At 39.4% G+C, this 16319-nt stretch overlaps 3 protein-coding genes across 3 annotated transcripts; 1 reads left to right on the top strand and 2 right to left on the bottom strand.

Moving 5' to 3' along the window:
• The first annotated feature begins 598 nt into the window (after positions 1-598).
• elovl1a (ELOVL fatty acid elongase 1a) lies at positions 599-4359 on the top strand. The gene is made up of 8 exons (XM_085389659.1): positions 599-908; positions 1460-1553; positions 1750-1940; positions 2050-2130; positions 2282-2338; positions 2445-2550; positions 2663-2802; positions 2920-4359. Exons 2-8 carry the CDS (start codon positions 1493-1495, stop codon positions 3226-3228), a joined length of 945 nt encoding a protein of 314 aa, XP_085245785.1. The 5' UTR covers positions 599-908; positions 1460-1492; the 3' UTR covers positions 3229-4359.
• A 536-nt stretch (positions 4360-4895) lies between these two features.
• Positions 4896-8949, bottom strand: cdc20 (cell division cycle 20 homolog). The gene is made up of 11 exons (XM_085389898.1): positions 8842-8949; positions 8274-8484; positions 8015-8154; positions 7841-7937; positions 7634-7759; positions 6905-7101; positions 6716-6810; positions 6378-6615; positions 6112-6237; positions 5446-5563; positions 4896-5350 (listed from the first exon to the last, which is right to left on the bottom strand). The coding sequence occupies exons 1-11, from the start codon at positions 8947-8949 to the stop codon at positions 5172-5174; spliced, it is 1635 nt and encodes a 544-aa protein (XP_085246024.1). The 3' UTR covers positions 4896-5171.
• A 562-nt stretch (positions 8950-9511) lies between these two features.
• LOC146648127 (uncharacterized) lies at positions 9512-15917 on the bottom strand. The gene is made up of 6 exons (XM_085389899.1): positions 15580-15917; positions 13494-13676; positions 13145-13402; positions 11188-11286; positions 10900-10917; positions 9512-10630 (listed from the first exon to the last, which is right to left on the bottom strand). The coding sequence occupies exons 1-6, from the start codon at positions 15644-15646 to the stop codon at positions 10557-10559; spliced, it is 699 nt and encodes a 232-aa protein (XP_085246025.1). The 5' UTR covers positions 15647-15917; the 3' UTR covers positions 9512-10556.
• Between the last annotated feature and the right edge of the window lie 402 nt (positions 15918-16319).

The raw sequence follows: 16319 nt of genomic DNA, 5'->3' as shown, positions 1-16319 counted from the left end.
GCCTCTCCCCGCTTCCTTCTCGCCCTCTTTCATGTGCATGGATGCCTTTCATTCCTGCCTCTCCGTCTAATCTTGTGGTGCCGAGTAAATTTCTAACACTATCCAGGCCTCACGCCCAGCATCGCCGGTGCTTGGGGAACAGGTCAAACCAGAGGCACCAGAGGGCCTGTCAAATAGCTGCAAGGGTTGGGCAAATCCAAATGTGTCGTTAGGTTTGTAAGTGTATTGTGTGGGTTTGCAACCTTTAACCTAAATCAAGTATGAAGGATAACATTATTACGTTATCCTCATGTACTTCTTTACTTTATTTATTTCATGGCTTTTGGGAATCTGTATTTTTATATCAGTTCACTTTTTTCACATAACTCTGTTTGTTTTCTTGCATTTTACTGAACTTATTAAGTAACAATGGAGGTAGTCGCCTTTGGCTGTAGGTGTCTTATGCAGGGGGCCTTTAACTCTTTCACCCTATCGCCTTCACCACTTATTGATGAGGCAGTCCAATCACAGGCAGTCTCAGTGTGGACAGAGAGGTGGAGCCAAGCACTGAAACAGGGTGTGGTTGTGAAACTACAAAGTAGAGCCATGGGGTTTAAATTGAGCTGAATGAGCCCAGTCCCATAGTTGTCATAGCTCTTCTGTCACTTTTACTCATCTCCCTCTCGGTTTCTTTATCGGTCTTTCCTTAAAGCATTTTAGCTATTGTTGGTCTGTTTTCTGTGTAATTGTGTAAATATCATACATCAGAGGACAGCTGGAGGCTTCAACCCACGGAAAATCCCTTCATGCTTCTGGTTTTTCTGCCTGATCGCTCTCACGGGTGTCGCAGATCTGTTGAATTCACTGGATTGAGTGCTGCCGGCTGTGGCTGAGGAGCTGCTTTCCTCGCATACAGGAGTGCTCAGAGGGTGAGTCACTTGTTACACCTTGTAGCTTTTCACCTTCTTGTCAAAACTGAAGAATAAGCTTGAACTAGTTCAAAACAACAAATGATCGTGTCTCGTTCTACAATTTTACTACCTGAGCTTCATGATCTGCTCATATTTCATTCACTCATTTGGCCACATGGGCCAAGTTCTTTGCCTCACCTGTTTGACTTGCTCTGTTAGTCCCAATGAGCATTTCATTGTTTAAAACCTGTCATCTGAAATCACGTTTCACAATTCTGCCCAAAATATCTATGAAGGACTTCTTCTTTTTAAAAAGTCTGAGCTGTGAAAGAAGTTCTTAAATTCACTCTCATTTTTTCCTTGTATATCTGTTTGAAAAATTGGAGCCGAGGGCACTCAGGGGTGTTTGTTGAGGCCATCCAGCTGTCTCCTGTTTGTTCAGTCATTGAGTCAGCAGGTTGAGCAGTCATATTATTGCTCACCTGCCCAACCAACCTCTTTCAGCTCCGCTTTATCTCTTGTTCTCTGACTCTTTGTCTTTTTGTACTGTTCGTTGTTTTTTTTTCCAGGTGTTTTGAAAGGGTAAAGAGGAAGCAGTCACCATGCTGCAAGAGGCTATAACAAGCGTTGTTGAGTTCCACAGTTATCTACAATCAAGAACTGGTAAGTGTCTTCATTTCTCTCTTCACACCTACAATCTGCTCAAATCAGAACATTTTATTTCGTCATCATCATCAGGTGTGAAACAGCACAAAAGTATGTATGACCTGAAGTGCCGGTGGACCCACCCAGATATTCCAGTATGGAACCATGACTCAAGGACTAAAACATGCCTGTGTTTCCTGTATGCGGTTTCCAGATGCCAGAGTCAGAGATTACCCTCTGATGCAGAGCCCCGTGCACATGACAACCATCCTCCTGGGTTATGTTGCCTTCTCCGTGTACGTGGGGCCTCGCGTGATGGCAAATCGCAAACCTTTCCACCTCAACACCGCCATGATAATCTACAATGTTTCCATGGTTCTGTTGAATGCCTACATAGTGTATGAGGTAAGACGAAAAGGTATTTGTTTGCGCTCTTTTACTACAGGTGTGATGTCAGTGCTAAAAGCTGCTGGTGTGGGTTTTTTTTTTTTTTTTTCTTTTTTTTTACACTTAGTTTATGATGTCTGGATGGGCCACCACCTTCACATGGAGATGCGACCTTATTGACCGTTCCACCAGCCCACAGGCTCTTAGGGTAAGTCAGTAAATTTTTACAGGGGAGCTTTCATTGTCTCAAGCTAATAATTTAAATTTTTTTTTTTTTTTTTGGGTCTTTTAAATGTAATTTATTTTATTTCTGATTGAGTGTCAGATATCTGACATCACAGCCCTCTTCCTTTCCACAGATGATTTGGGTGGCCTGGCTGTTTTATTTTTCCAAATTCATTGAGCTTCTTGACACAGTAGGTGCATTTTCTTTTTCTTTCTTTTTTTTTTTTTAAATCTTCCCTTTATTATTTTGGCCTTTTGATCAGTTAACCGTGACTGATCCCATGTGTGCTTTTGCAGGTATTCTTTGTGCTGAGAAAGAAACAAGGTCAGATCACATTTCTTCACGTCTTCCATCACTCCTTTATGCCCTGGACGTGGTGGTGGGGCGTCACCCTGACACCCGGTGAGCTTACAAATGCATGTAAACGCATTGTTTGACAGTGCAAGACCAGCACAACTTTTCTGAGATGTTGCATCTGTACATTAACATAATATTTTATTACCCCCTTCTTAAGCTGGAGGAATGGGCTCCTTCCATGCCATGGTGAATGCAACAGTCCATGTTATCATGTACACCTACTACGCACTCTCTGCTGCAGGGCCTCGCTTCCACAAATACTTGTGGTGGAAGAAGTACATGACCGCAATCCAGCTTGTACGTTGTTTTGTATTTTCCACAGCAAAAAATTCAAATAAATGGCATATCTGATTTTTGCCTACAGCTCAACTGTTTTACAAAAACTAATGTTTGGGAGGGGTGGTTGTTTTTCAGACGCAGTTCATTCTGGTCTCCATTCACATCAGCCAATACTACTTCATGGAAAAGTGTGACTATCAAGTCCCCTTTTGGATCCACCTGATCTGGATGTATGGGGTCTTATTCTTTCTCCTGTTCTCCCACTTTTGGGTGCAGGCCTACATAAAAGGCAACAGACTTCCCCTCACGCCCGAAAAGTCGAAACAGAACGGCTCAACCAGCGAACCATTCACTGTGGTGGCCAACGGAAAGCACCTTCAGAATGGCAACAGTCACCACTGCACCAACGGCAAAATCTTCATGGGCAAAGTCAAGGAAGTCTAACTCTGTGACCCTGCCTGGAAAATGAGAGAGACACACAGACTGTCAGTTCGAATTAACACCATTAAATTCATCATTCATATCTACTGGCATATTGGACTGACATCAATTTCAGTATGCTTCATCTAAACTGTAGTTTCTTTGTAAATCTAGTCTTTTGTGAAAGCACATCCAGTGTTCTTGGGGCGTGAATGGTGATCTCTACCTGCCCACGTTGTGTTTGTAAGTTGTAACTGTGATGAATACTGTATGAAGATTGGTGCTTATTTTTGTCACTGATAGTATTCTTCAACTCGGGCTCGACCCACACTGCTGTTTTTGCTAACATGGGCTTTGTTGCTTGGGAGTACGGCACAGTTTTCACACAAGACTAGAACATGTAAATAACTGCAATTATCTGTTAGCCCCCCACAAAGAATTTCACTGTAAATGTCAAATATTTAAGGTTTTTTTTCTTATTTTATTTTTTTATTTATCTTTGAAATAAAACTAAATTTAAAGGTCTGCGTAACTTGAAAAACAGTTATGGTGTGCACTGACCGAAAAGTGTTACACCTAAACTAAATTTCAATTTTGAGAGTTGTGGGAGAGCAATGTTATACTGTATATTACAGTTTTGTGTTGTTTTTAAAGTGCACATACACTGCTGTGCATGTTCATCTGTATTAATCCAGTCTGTTTTACAACTCTGTATGGTCTGTTCTCTTTGCACACTGTGCTTGAAGTTAATAGGCTTTCTATGCTGTTGGTTGTTTCTGAATTATAACTAAAGAAATCTGAATATACTGAAACCCATCAATGTTTGCTGCTATTGATTACTTTAACGCAGGTGTCCCCAATCCCAGCCCGCGAGGGCCGGTGTCCCTGCAGGTTTTAGATCTCACACTGGGTCAAACACACCTGAATCACATGATTAGTTCATTACCAGGCCTCTGGAGAACTTCAAGACATGTTGAGAAGGTAATTTATCCATTTAATCCAGCTGTGATGGATCAAGGACACATCTAAAACCTGCAGGGACACTGGCCCTCATGGACTGGGATTGGGGACCCGTTTTAATGTGTATGTGCCCTCTGAGGAACAGAGGTTGGGCCTGTTATGCTGGTTTTAACTCTTGGTCAATTAAAGATAACATTATGGGACCTTTCTAAAAGCCAATGATTTATAAACATGAGCTTTCATAATCTGTACTCGTAGCAGTTGCACATCAATTTAAAAAAAAAAAGTTGACAGCAAAAACCCAGCTTATTTTTGCAATATGACACTTTTAGGAAATTCTGCATGTGAACCCAATCAGCATTCCTTTTAAATAACTTAAATGCAAGCACTCAGTTCTGAATTCAGAGTGAGCCACCTTGTGGCAATATTTGGGCATTTGTATTTACATTAAGTGGGGAAAAAAAGTTCAATGAAATACATCCTCAGGCCTTAGATACTTGAGACACATCTACAAAGTTGGTTGCATTTTATCAACAAACACTACAGAATAACAGCAGATTAAGTGATCCGTTATAATAGATCAACTTTTGTGATGTAACAAAAGCCAGCTCTAGTCTGACAATGAACAGCAGATTTAGTTCTACATCATAAGCAGGATGTATTTGAAAACAACACACCAGTAAACTTTTAAACTGGTCCTGGCAACATGAAGCAACACAAAGGGAAGCCGATATGGTGAAGTGTTTATTTATAACCCAGGTATACAGAACATCCAGATTTTAAAAGAAAAAAAAAAAAAAAAAAAAAAAAAAAAACCTAGGCTATACATTTTAAAAACTGACTGACAAAAATCACTAGTACCACACACACGGCCATTAACACTTTAAACCACCAACTGGAGCATCACAGAACACCAGGTGGTTTCCTTTATTGTGGATAAATTAAGAAAAAATATATATCACAAATAACTCAAACTCATAACAGATGTAAAATCTCATTGAAGAAAATTATCTGATGGACTGATGAATGACGCTGCTGGTTGATTTCACCATCCTCTCTTTAGCCTTCTTCTTAATGGGATCCATTTCGAAGCTCTTCCACAGGCGAATGGTCTCATCTGCAGCAACAGTAGCAACAGTCGAGCAGTCCGGACTGAGAGTCAAACTCAGAACTCTGTCGTCATGGCCTTAAAGAAAAATAAACAAATTATACCAGGAGAAAGGAGGAACAGCAGGTTCTCAGTTCACTGGATGTGCCTTTATGTGGACGGGACTTGTTTACCATTGAGCTCTGCGACTTTACTGAGAGAGGGATATTTCCAGACAACAACATTGTTGTGGGCATATCCATGAGCAGAGACCAGCTCCTTGTAGTTGGGTGCAAACACCAGGGATGAGATCTAAAAAGTTGGATTGGATGAGACATGTAGTCAAACACATTTTAGTGGGAATGACCATTAAAACCGAACTGTGTGGAACAGGGATGTCAAACAGGTGCAGGGCCAGAACCGGCCAAGCAAAGTCTCCATTTAGGCCCACTGGACAGTTCTTGAAAGTGAAAGAAATGATTTTGAACTTGAACCAGCTTTTCCTATTGATAAAGACCTTCCACATCGCCATTCATTCCACACTATAGTAGCTCAATACTATATGCACTTAAATATTAATACAGAAATGTTCATTTTAATCCTCTACAACTATTTAAATCTGTTATGCATTAACAAAAAGTGGAAATTTTGGGCGAGACCTTTATTTTACAATATAGAAAAACTGAGAAATGCTGTTGAAATTTTATTCTATATTAAGAGATTTCAGAGATTAAATGTTTAAACTTCTTTACACTGCCAGAAAACGGAGTTTTACTGATCGGGGCCATTTCAGAACAATGTGAGCTGTATGTGGCCCACAATGTAAAATTAGTTTGACATCCCTGGAAGGATGCAGTTACCTGGGACTGAGTGTCAAGCGAACTGATACAGGAGCCACTGTTTACATTCCAGATACGGATGTGGCGGTCGCTAGTACCACCTCCAGATGCAAGGATATTGGGCTGCCATGGACACCAGGCCAGAGCCTAGAACAATGGAAAGGCATACACAAGTGGCAACGAGAATATTTAAACTTCAGTCTTCATTAAATGTTCACAAGGAGCAGGAAGGGAGAGGAAACTGAAAAGGAGAAAATTAGCATATTGAACTTCTGTTTGCTGCTCACCTTGACTGCTCCCTGATGTTCGCTCCAGCAACGGATCAGCTGGCTGTCGTTGCCAGCACTGCCCCCCTGTGCACGGGGCCATATGCACACCAAGTTATCATTGCCTCCACTAGCCAAGTATCGCCCATCAGGGGACCACTTCAGGCCGCACACTTCCTGTGCGTGAGCAGTCAGGGTGCCGATGTGATGGTCTGCCACCCTCACATCATGGTGGTGGATGTGTCCAGATCTGGAGCCACTGCAGGGGGTGGTGAAAGAGGAGAACACACACTTGAGTGCAAAAATGGAAAACACCAGGGAGATATCACCACTGTCTTTGGTAGGAGAAACATTTTTACCTGGAGACAACATGGTCATTCCAGCTCAGACTTCCAACCCTTGCTGTGTGGCTGGCCATGCTGCGCAAGCGCTTCTGATTTTCAACATCCCACAACTAAATGGAAATCAATACAATTTATAAAAAAAATATATATAAAACACATGTTCTGATATGTCCCATATTCATTTGGCACGATCTCCACACGGACCTGAACCTTGCAGTCACTGGTGCCAACAGCTAGGTAGCTTCCCTCTTTAGTCCAGGACAGGGAGCAGATGTAGTCCTCTTCACGCTCCATCTTCATGAGAAGAAGGATGTCTCCTTGAGTGGCATCCCACAGGTAAACACTGTTATGAAGAGCAACAGCGAGAAAATTTCTACTGCTCCAATCAAGTAGATTCAAATCTAGAGGGGGGAGAAAAAAAGCCTAAATTAATATTGCATGTTAAAGTATTCTTAATTTACTAAACTAGGATGTTTATGCAACACTGAATTTCAGTTGGGTTCCTATTTATTAAACGGGAACATATATAAACAGGAAAACAACTTGGGAATGGTGTTGCTCTGAGATAGAGATCTCTCTCTCTCTTAAATGCTGCAGCGCATTCATGACGGAGCCTTGTCGTGATCTGGATAGTGTTTATACAGCCAGTCATGGACAACAATGGAAACAAAAATGACTTGCACTGCCATCTTAGCTTATGAGGTTGGAGGGCTGCTCCAACTTTCCTAGTAAGAAGTCTGACTTAAATATTCCAGCATGCAAGTCACGAATAAGGACTTCAAACCAAACATACAAGATTTGCTCTTTTAGAATCTATTGATCAGCGTCCATTCTCTGCCTTTCTGTAAATTTGTGGCATCATTTAAAGATTCATTGCAATTAAATAAAGTCAATTGTATAGAGATGTAAAATCCTCTTAAGTGCCCAACTTACAGAAATCATTTCTAAGATCAGGAGCATCCAAGATCCTGTCAGGAGTTGAAGATATGTATCTGGACTTTTTAATAGAGGCAGGGGTTGCTGTGTGAGTGTAGAGGACTTTTAGGTTGTTTTGGTAGCCTGTAAACAAGACAGAGCGACAATGAATAAAAAGAATTGCCTTCAATACAGCAGATATTTATAAAATGCACATATTTCTACCTTCTGGTGCATTAAGTGGTTTCCCTCCAAGATGGAGGATCTTTGCATCTTCAACGTTGTATCCATTCAGTGACACAGACCACGCTTTCTGGGTTTCCTTCAGACACAGGGAGCCACACTGATTGATATCCTACTTGTACAAATAGAAGCTTAAGTGTTTGTTACACAACTTACTGATGTAACTGATGTGTTTGTGTCCGCTGGCTCATTCTCCTTTGTCAGCAGGAAAGTTGCCACATCCATTTGCTTGCTGTTTCTGATGGGAATGAAACGATCACCCCCCATCTTGGATGGGGTTTGTTTCTTGTTTTTGCCTATGACCCATAAAAAAATAAATTAAAAAAAAAAACAAACAAAAAAAAAAACTTCCCAGTGGTTAACATTTGCAAAGCTTTCCCCGACATACGAGTATAAATGCAGACAAATACATTACCTGGCGTTTTGCTTGGTGTTTTTGATGAGCTCAGGGACACATTAGCAGACTTTCCCGGCGACAAGCCGCTCAGGGCGGATGTGTTTGATGAGCTCGCCTTTCTCTGCCACCTCGCCATGGGAGCGTTTGTGATCGGCATGTCCAGCTTCAAGATGCTGTGGATGTCGTTCTCAAACCCAAACTGCGCCATTTTATCAACGTTTTCATAGACCTGGACATCACAACAGATAAACAGTAAGTCCGTATCTGATTTGAAACAGTATAAAGGCTTACTGACAGCTACGATGCTCAGACTAATGCTAGGATAGCATCTGTCAAAAATGTCTTCATTTAAAAAGTAAGTCAGGTCCGATTGAAAAACTTCGCTATGCTTCTATTCTTGTTTTGAACGTTAGCTTAACGTGACCAAGCTAAACGATTGTGTAGCATGAATCCAATGAAAGAACGCGTTAGCACCATCGCTTAACCGATTAAAAATGATTTCAAGTATAAACAAAACAAACTTAAAACTAGTGATTGAATTTAAAAGTATATTTCTGCAATTTCAAAATCAACACAATGACCTCACCTCGTCGAGAAAACGTGAAATGCAGAGAAGCACAAACTCTTGTCTCTCTCTCGATTTTGAATTTCGTGCGTATGACGCCACGACGTTTAAATACCACAGAGCGCTCATGCGATTGGTTAGTTCAAGAAGCTGCAGTAAGCTCAGCGCATTGCTATGGTGACGTTTACGAATACGTTAACGTGATTGGTCAATGATACTTTCTTTAACGTATGAAAAGAAACCTCTCCACTTAAAGGTGTGGCCCTCTATCTGTAGTTTAGGTCTGCGCTGTATGAATTTAAAGAGCGACACAAAACTAAAGACCTGTAAGACGCTTTACTTTAAAACACGAGACCGCTATCAAGTATATTTTTCTGTATTTGAAGGCTAGTAAAATAAATAAATAAATATTGGGTTTTATTTTTTTTATTTAAGAATCTAATATTGGTAAATACTAATTTCAGGGAGAGTTTAAATATAAATATTTGCTGAGTGATTAAGCAAAAATCTTCTCATAGTCTGATAATATATTGTGTCTTTGCTCTTTGACTGATGTGTACACGTTGGTTTTCAGTCACCTTGACACACCTGTACACAGGTCTGGACCACAGCTTAAAGGAGGCACCTCAAACAAACATCTTTAGTATTGAACAAATAAAATATTTATTGTTTATTATGCACTATCATTTAGATTTAAAGTCATTTTCTTGTTTGCTTGGCATTTGGTCAATTGATTTACATCGGGGGTGTCCAACTCTACAGTTTTAGATATCACCCTGGGTCACCATACCTGAATCAAATGATTAGTTCATTACCAGGCCTTTGGAGAACTTCAAGACATATTGAGGAGGTAATTAAGCCATTTAAATCAGCTGTGTTGGATCAAGGACACATCTAAAACCTGCAGGGACACTGGTCCTTGAGGCCTGGAGTTGGACACCCCTGATTTACATGATCAGGATTTACTTTAAATAAAGTGATAACTCTGACATCACAGGTTAATGTGAATTCCAGATTATACTTTTATTCTGCTCTCCTCTTACCTGACATGCCAACAGAAAAAAAAAAACTAAATAAAGCAGTAGGAAATAAAAAAAAGTAATTTACTTAAATAATCTCATGGCCAAGGAATCCCAACAGTGTTTGGTATAAAGAGACGTGCAACTACACTGAAAGCTTTTCAAGTAAAGATGCTGCAGTCACATTTTTAGTTCAAAACAACCAGGATTTGACACTTTGATCAGTCTCTCAGTAGCAAAACAACATAACATTTAAATATTCTACATAAAGATAAGATAAGATAAGATAACCTTTATTAGTCCCACACGTGGGAAATTTGTTTTGTCACAGCAGGAAGTGGACAGTGCAAAAGTTATGACGCAAAAATTAGAATACAATAAGAATAAATACAGTACACAGCTGTACAGAATAGAATAAAATAATATACTATATACAGTAGAATAAAATAGAATAAAAATATACAATAAGATAAAAATAGAATACGAATGCCAGGTGGAGGTGGTGACCAAAACAGAGTACTGTGCAATTTTAATGCAAAAAACAAAAGCTTATGTTTCACTGGAGCCAGGAATGTTACCTAAAGCTTGAATTACACATCGCAAAGGCCTGCTGATATTCATGGAGCTACGCTATCAGTTTTCATACAGAAATATGCTGGAAATATCATCCGTTTTTTTAGTATTATTACAGTTGTGAGGTATTGTAACAGAAAACGTCTACACAATTTCCCGATCATTTTCAGTCATTTCATTCATATCTCTGTGGTAATGGACAATTGAGCCAATGACACCTGTGGGGAAAGGAAAAACACAGATTATGGTATGTGACATGTTACTGAGTTCATGAATATGTGGTTTTAATCTCTAATGATACTTTTAATGATACTATAGTTACAGTCATTTTAGACAGACCACATGACTGGGCCACAAACACCTTTGAAAAGCAAAGGGAGTCTGTTTGACTTCACTTAATATTTAACTTTCTGAATCTTTCACTAGGACTCCGAGCAGAGAAATGCATGAAAATAAAGAGAACACATGACAGTTGTAGTTTTCTTACCTCCAGGGTGCCTGAAACCTGCATAGCAAGTGTGAAAAAGACAAAACACAGGAACATAGTTTACACTTCTCTTGGGTATAAGAGTCATTAAAATCATGTGACAGTTTAAAGTTAGGGCAGAGATAAAGGTCAGCACATTCTGTTAAATGACAATGTGCAACACTGGACTGCAGTCACCTCTTAAACATGCATCTTGTTGCTACATTAAGCAGTGAACAGTGAATAAAGGATGCACAACTTCATGCGCTGACATCTAAATGGAAAGAAAGAAAAATTCTCAATGCCCACCTTTTATTTTGTAGATAACGATGCTGACCATAATTAGTACACCAAACACAATGAGCGCCAGGACTGGGACCAGAAGATGAAGGTGAAGAATTCCTGGAACTAAGAAAATATGTTAAATTTGTAACCCGACAGTCAACAAAAAAATTTCCGCTCCAAAACACGTATGTCCTGTATGTGGAGGTGAACTCTTGTAACTGCATGAAACAAAGTTGTTTTGTTTAAGTACATGCCCATTTTTCTGTTTTAGCGTCATATATAACTGTGCAAAAGTCTTGAGCTGCCCCTTATTTGTTTATATCTTGTATTTCAAGCCAGACTCTTGTCTTTTTTTACAAGTGGTCATTAACAACAGTTCAAGTCCAGACTTTCAAAGTTTTTCTTTGGACATTGGCTGCTTGACCATTTTCAGACAAATCTGTTGTATTTTTTTTATTGTTTGATAAGGCCATGTAACACTGACTTATGAATCATTTAAGCATAAACTTACCTCAAACAATAAACCGGTATTATGTTTGCTTATAGAGCACTTATAACGAACTTAGCAAAGAACCAATTTTAAATTGTGCTTTTAGGCTCTTTGTTACAAGCAGCTGTTCCCATTTTTTTTTAGCTGATTCTGAACAATACAAAAGACAACACAGTATGACAGACATAAAATAGTACCGTCTCAGTGAGTGTGTATTTGTAAAACATGCTTGAGGCTCTGTCATGGTTATGGGTTGTATTTCCACAAGTGGTGTTGGAGATCTTGTCAACAATGATGAAATTATAAATGTAGAAATTTTGAGCCACCAACCCTTAAAAAGCAGCTTAATGAGACCAGTTTCCATTTCCAGCCTAAAAATGATTCCAAAGGAGTAAAAGCACACCAAAATAGAAAAACCCACAGTGGTGCACTAGAAGAAGCCCAGAGAACTATTCCTGAATACTACTTAAAGAAATGACCGGAAAGCTTGCCTGAGAGAGTTCAGCGCATGTTGAAGAATAAAGGTTGTCATACCAAATATTGACTTTCAAGCTTCTTACATTTGGACAAACTGGTTTTGCCTTTTTTTTCTTCTTTCCGTGCACACTTACACATGTTTGAATAAATCGTTGCACCTACTTCAAATAAATGAGGGGTGGCTCAAAACGTTTGCACAGTACTGTACTACATTCCTTTACTACTACTTTCAAAGAGGCTTTTAAAACTAAACAACTGAAATGATTATGAGATACATTATTACGCATTTTCTGCATTTTAAAAAGATTAGCATTAAATAAATAAATGTCCTGTTTCTGGATAAGGAATTTCAGCATATCCTCAAATCAAATATGACACAGTAAGGATAAATTTAAACTAACTTTATTGTTTTCTACAGTAGCAGGCTAATCAAAGTTGACAAAGTAACATCGTCTTCTTATTCTTAACAAAGTCTGCCCAACTGTGATGGAAATGTAAGTCCTTAAATGTTCATTTTTTAGGTCTGTAATCACTGCAAAGGAGTTAAAGCTATCAGCTTAGTGTTTGTTCCAGATAATGACTCACTGTGAACAAAGGAGTCAATTTTGAAGAATAGAGGTGGTCATACCAAATATTGACTTTCAAGCTTGTTAGAAGTGCACAGATTTGTAGAAATGTACATTTCATAAGTCACTGCACTTATTTCCCATTTTCCTAGAAACATATAACAATAAATGAGGGGCGGCTCGAGACTTTTGAAGAGCAGTGTATCATTCAAGTATATGTCATTGAAAATATTTTGTTATTTTTGTATTCAGACATGAATTACTGCATATTATACTTATGGGTTGCTTAGAAAAATGTTATTACAGTTATTGCTGGAGAATCTGACAAGTTTAAAAAGGGCAGTCGGAGCAGGAGTAAAAAAGTTTCTCTAAGTTCAACACTTTATTGAACTGATTTTGTTCCGCAGCGCTTAAAGCAGGCAGGAAAACAGCCTGAAGTAAAATATACCTGACTGTTTCTCAGAAAGGTTCAAATGCTTCATCAGCTTGACGCATCCCTCCTGCAGATGGAGTCTCTCTGCTCTTGTTTGCTGCACTTCCTGGTCCCAAACCGCTTTGATGGCCACCGCCTCCTGTACGTGGGCTGTCCACATGTCATTCTGGTTGAGAGTCAGGTACAACTGGCTGTCAGCAAATACACGATCTGCCCAGCGCAGCTTAGACCCTTCCCACGTGCATTCTCGAGAACGAAGAATGGTGTGGTTACCTGTTGAGAGTTAATGGGTTGTGGCCCTGGTGACAACAATCTCACTTACACAAATGTTCAGTTGTAAAACAAGACAATTTGATTTTCTTACGTATTGAAGAGGTCTGGTTGAAACTGATAAGAGATGTTAGGAGTGTGTCATCTAATACGGCTTTGATAACTGCATTGAATTCTGGGCTTTTGCCCATTAAAGGAATTCCATTGAGAAGGACTTGCTCTTCAACCTGCTGACTTCCTGCCCTCCTCCACTGCTGGATCTGCAGTACGACGGTATCTAATGTAATATGGGCAAAAACAAAAACCAGATATAAATTTTAAAAACATAAAGAAAAAAGGAAATGCAATTGTAGCTTTATGTCAAGAGATTTATTCTAAATGACACTTCTTCAGCTGAGAGTGTCAGAGAGTGGAGACACACACGCTGCAGTTTTTACTTGCAAGGGCGGTCACAGAGCGCTCACATCAGAGTGGGGGCCCTGTGAAGTGCGCTCTGTTACCGCTCTGGTCTTTATTTATATACAAAAGTAATACAATAGTGAATACATCTGTTCATAGACAGAGGAATGTTAGTGCGTATGTATGTGCGTATGCAGGTTTATGTGTGTGTTGTGGGATTCAGAAGGGAGTGAAGATAAGAGTGGTTCAGCTCTTATTATCGCTGTGGGAAGAAACAAAGAAAGAGAACAGAACAAGTTTTTGTAGTGAACAACAGTCTAACACATCAAAAGGTCATCATGCAGTATTCTATCATATGCTAACTTATATCATTAAAAGCTTATACTGACTACTAAGTACAATTTTCTATTGACACTTTATTTATTTCTTGTTGTCGTTTATGGAGATGGCGTGAGAGATAGAACCACACACAATAATTTATCATATTATCATGTGAGCATTATTAACAGCAAGCTTTAGTTTCCTATGGACACGTTTCACATGGTGTCACAGGAGATGAAAATGTGTGAGCTGTGAGGAAAAAAGTTTTTTCATTGGTAATATGAAAATCTACTGTAGTATATTAATCTTTTTGTGTCATTGTAGAGTCATATAACCTTGTGTTGGGGGTGTGTGGAGGGGCGGGCTTTAGCACTCAAACAAAGATAGTGCTTTGTTTGACTAATATATTGCTTTAAGGTTTGGAGATGATCCAATGGGCAAACTGTAAATGGGTGCTAAAAAGGAAGATGAAAGTCAAATGCTTAGTCAGCCTAGGTACTCGTGTCCCACAAGTATATTGTTGCAAAGTGTGAAGACAATCCATAAGAAATTGTGGGTAATATGAAGTTTTTGCTGAACCTTGATCTTGACCCAATTTTCACCTAAATGATCTTGAGCTGTTTTTGGTATCTACCATCACACAAAGTCTGAAAATGATATCCCAAAAAACTTTGGAGCACTAGATTGCAAACACAACCAATTACATAATCCCTCCCTTAGAGGGGGAATAACCAAATCACATTGAACTGATGTATCTAACTTTCACTTCACAAAAGCAAAACTGAAAGCAAAAGCTAATAGCCTTTCTAGTAAATATTTTGCATTTACCATACTTCTGCTTTCTGGAGCAGGATAGACATTTTATGTTAATCGCATGGTGTGAAATAACAAGATGCGGTGATTTCTACATTCTGTCACACAGTGTTTATAGTTGATTAAATAACCAACACTAAATCAAGTCAAGTGCAGCTCTTTGAAATGCTTTGCAGCGTCACATCCCTCGGTATATTTTGATTGTTTTTCATCTCTCCTTCTCTCTATATATATATGCATATTTTAAAATTCACTGCATTTGTCAAATTGATGCAATAAAAGAATCATGTACTGTGCAAGTTGCCTGTTTTGTATCTGGATAACTTTATACAATTCAACATAAGACGCCCACAGATAACTTTTGTTTGGTTGTTTCAGTTTCTGATTACATGGCCAGACATTGTTTTATATTCCTAGGAGTCCTGCACATACAAATAAAACGACCTGTGAAAGAATTAAATCCAGTCAAATCCACCACCCGAAGATTAAAGAGAATAACAGAAAATGGGTGGATTCATGCACTGTTTGAAGCTGCTGAAAGCCGTCCCTGCTGTTCTGTCAAAAGAAATTAAGCAATCCTATACATTTTATTTATTTATTTAATGAATTACAGTGAAACCATTTTTTTTAAAAGACGTGATTCCTACCTGCATCGACAGGAAGACTCCGGCATACGTGAAATGATAGGATCAAAACAAAGCGCAATGAATACATTTCTACACGCGTACAGGACTGTACTGTAGCTGGCGCTCGGTGTCAGATTCAGTGTTGTTCATCTGTCAAAGAAGCACAAACTCCACAGCAGCAGTGTGCTTTAAGCCATTTCCTCATTAAAATGGTGCTCGAAGGATGACCAATCCATCAGGCTTTAACAGAAACTACTCCACAGACACAACGACAGCAATAGTCGGATAGACCCGATCCTCTAGGCGTTTACGTTTCGGTTCACCTGACTTCAGGCTTCCGCCTTGCTTTCTCTTTTGGCTGTCCGGTGAGGTGGAGTTGCTGTTGGTGTGTGTGTGTGGTGGTGGTGGTGGTGCGGGGAGCATGTGGGGCAGCCAAAGGTCATTTAAGGTAGCTTTCAAAACAGCGAAGTTAAGAAGTCAGAGCAAAGGACTCGACTGATAATTCAAAACAGCGCTGCGTAACCATGGAAACCGTAAATAATTAAAATCAGAGCCATCACGTCATCTTTATTTATTTATTTTCCATCTGTATGTAAATATTGTAACTCAACGCATTTATAGATTCATAATAGTCAAAAGTTGCCGGACTGTCTCCTAATTTAAATCCACCGGTAAGTACCGTCACCGCCTATCACGTGACGAATTCTGAACCCTGACACGACTCTGACTTATTCAAGGGCTCTAGCACCTGTATGTTTCTA

The sequence above is a fragment of the Rhamphochromis longiceps genome, linkage group LG18, assembly GCF_057381845.1.
Source record: "Rhamphochromis longiceps isolate RC_006_pf linkage group LG18, R_longiceps_female_GT1.1, whole genome shotgun sequence".
Classification (NCBI taxonomy): Eukaryota; Metazoa; Chordata; class Actinopteri; order Cichliformes; family Cichlidae; genus Rhamphochromis; species Rhamphochromis longiceps.
This window is presented reverse-complemented; position numbering and strand designations above follow the sequence as displayed.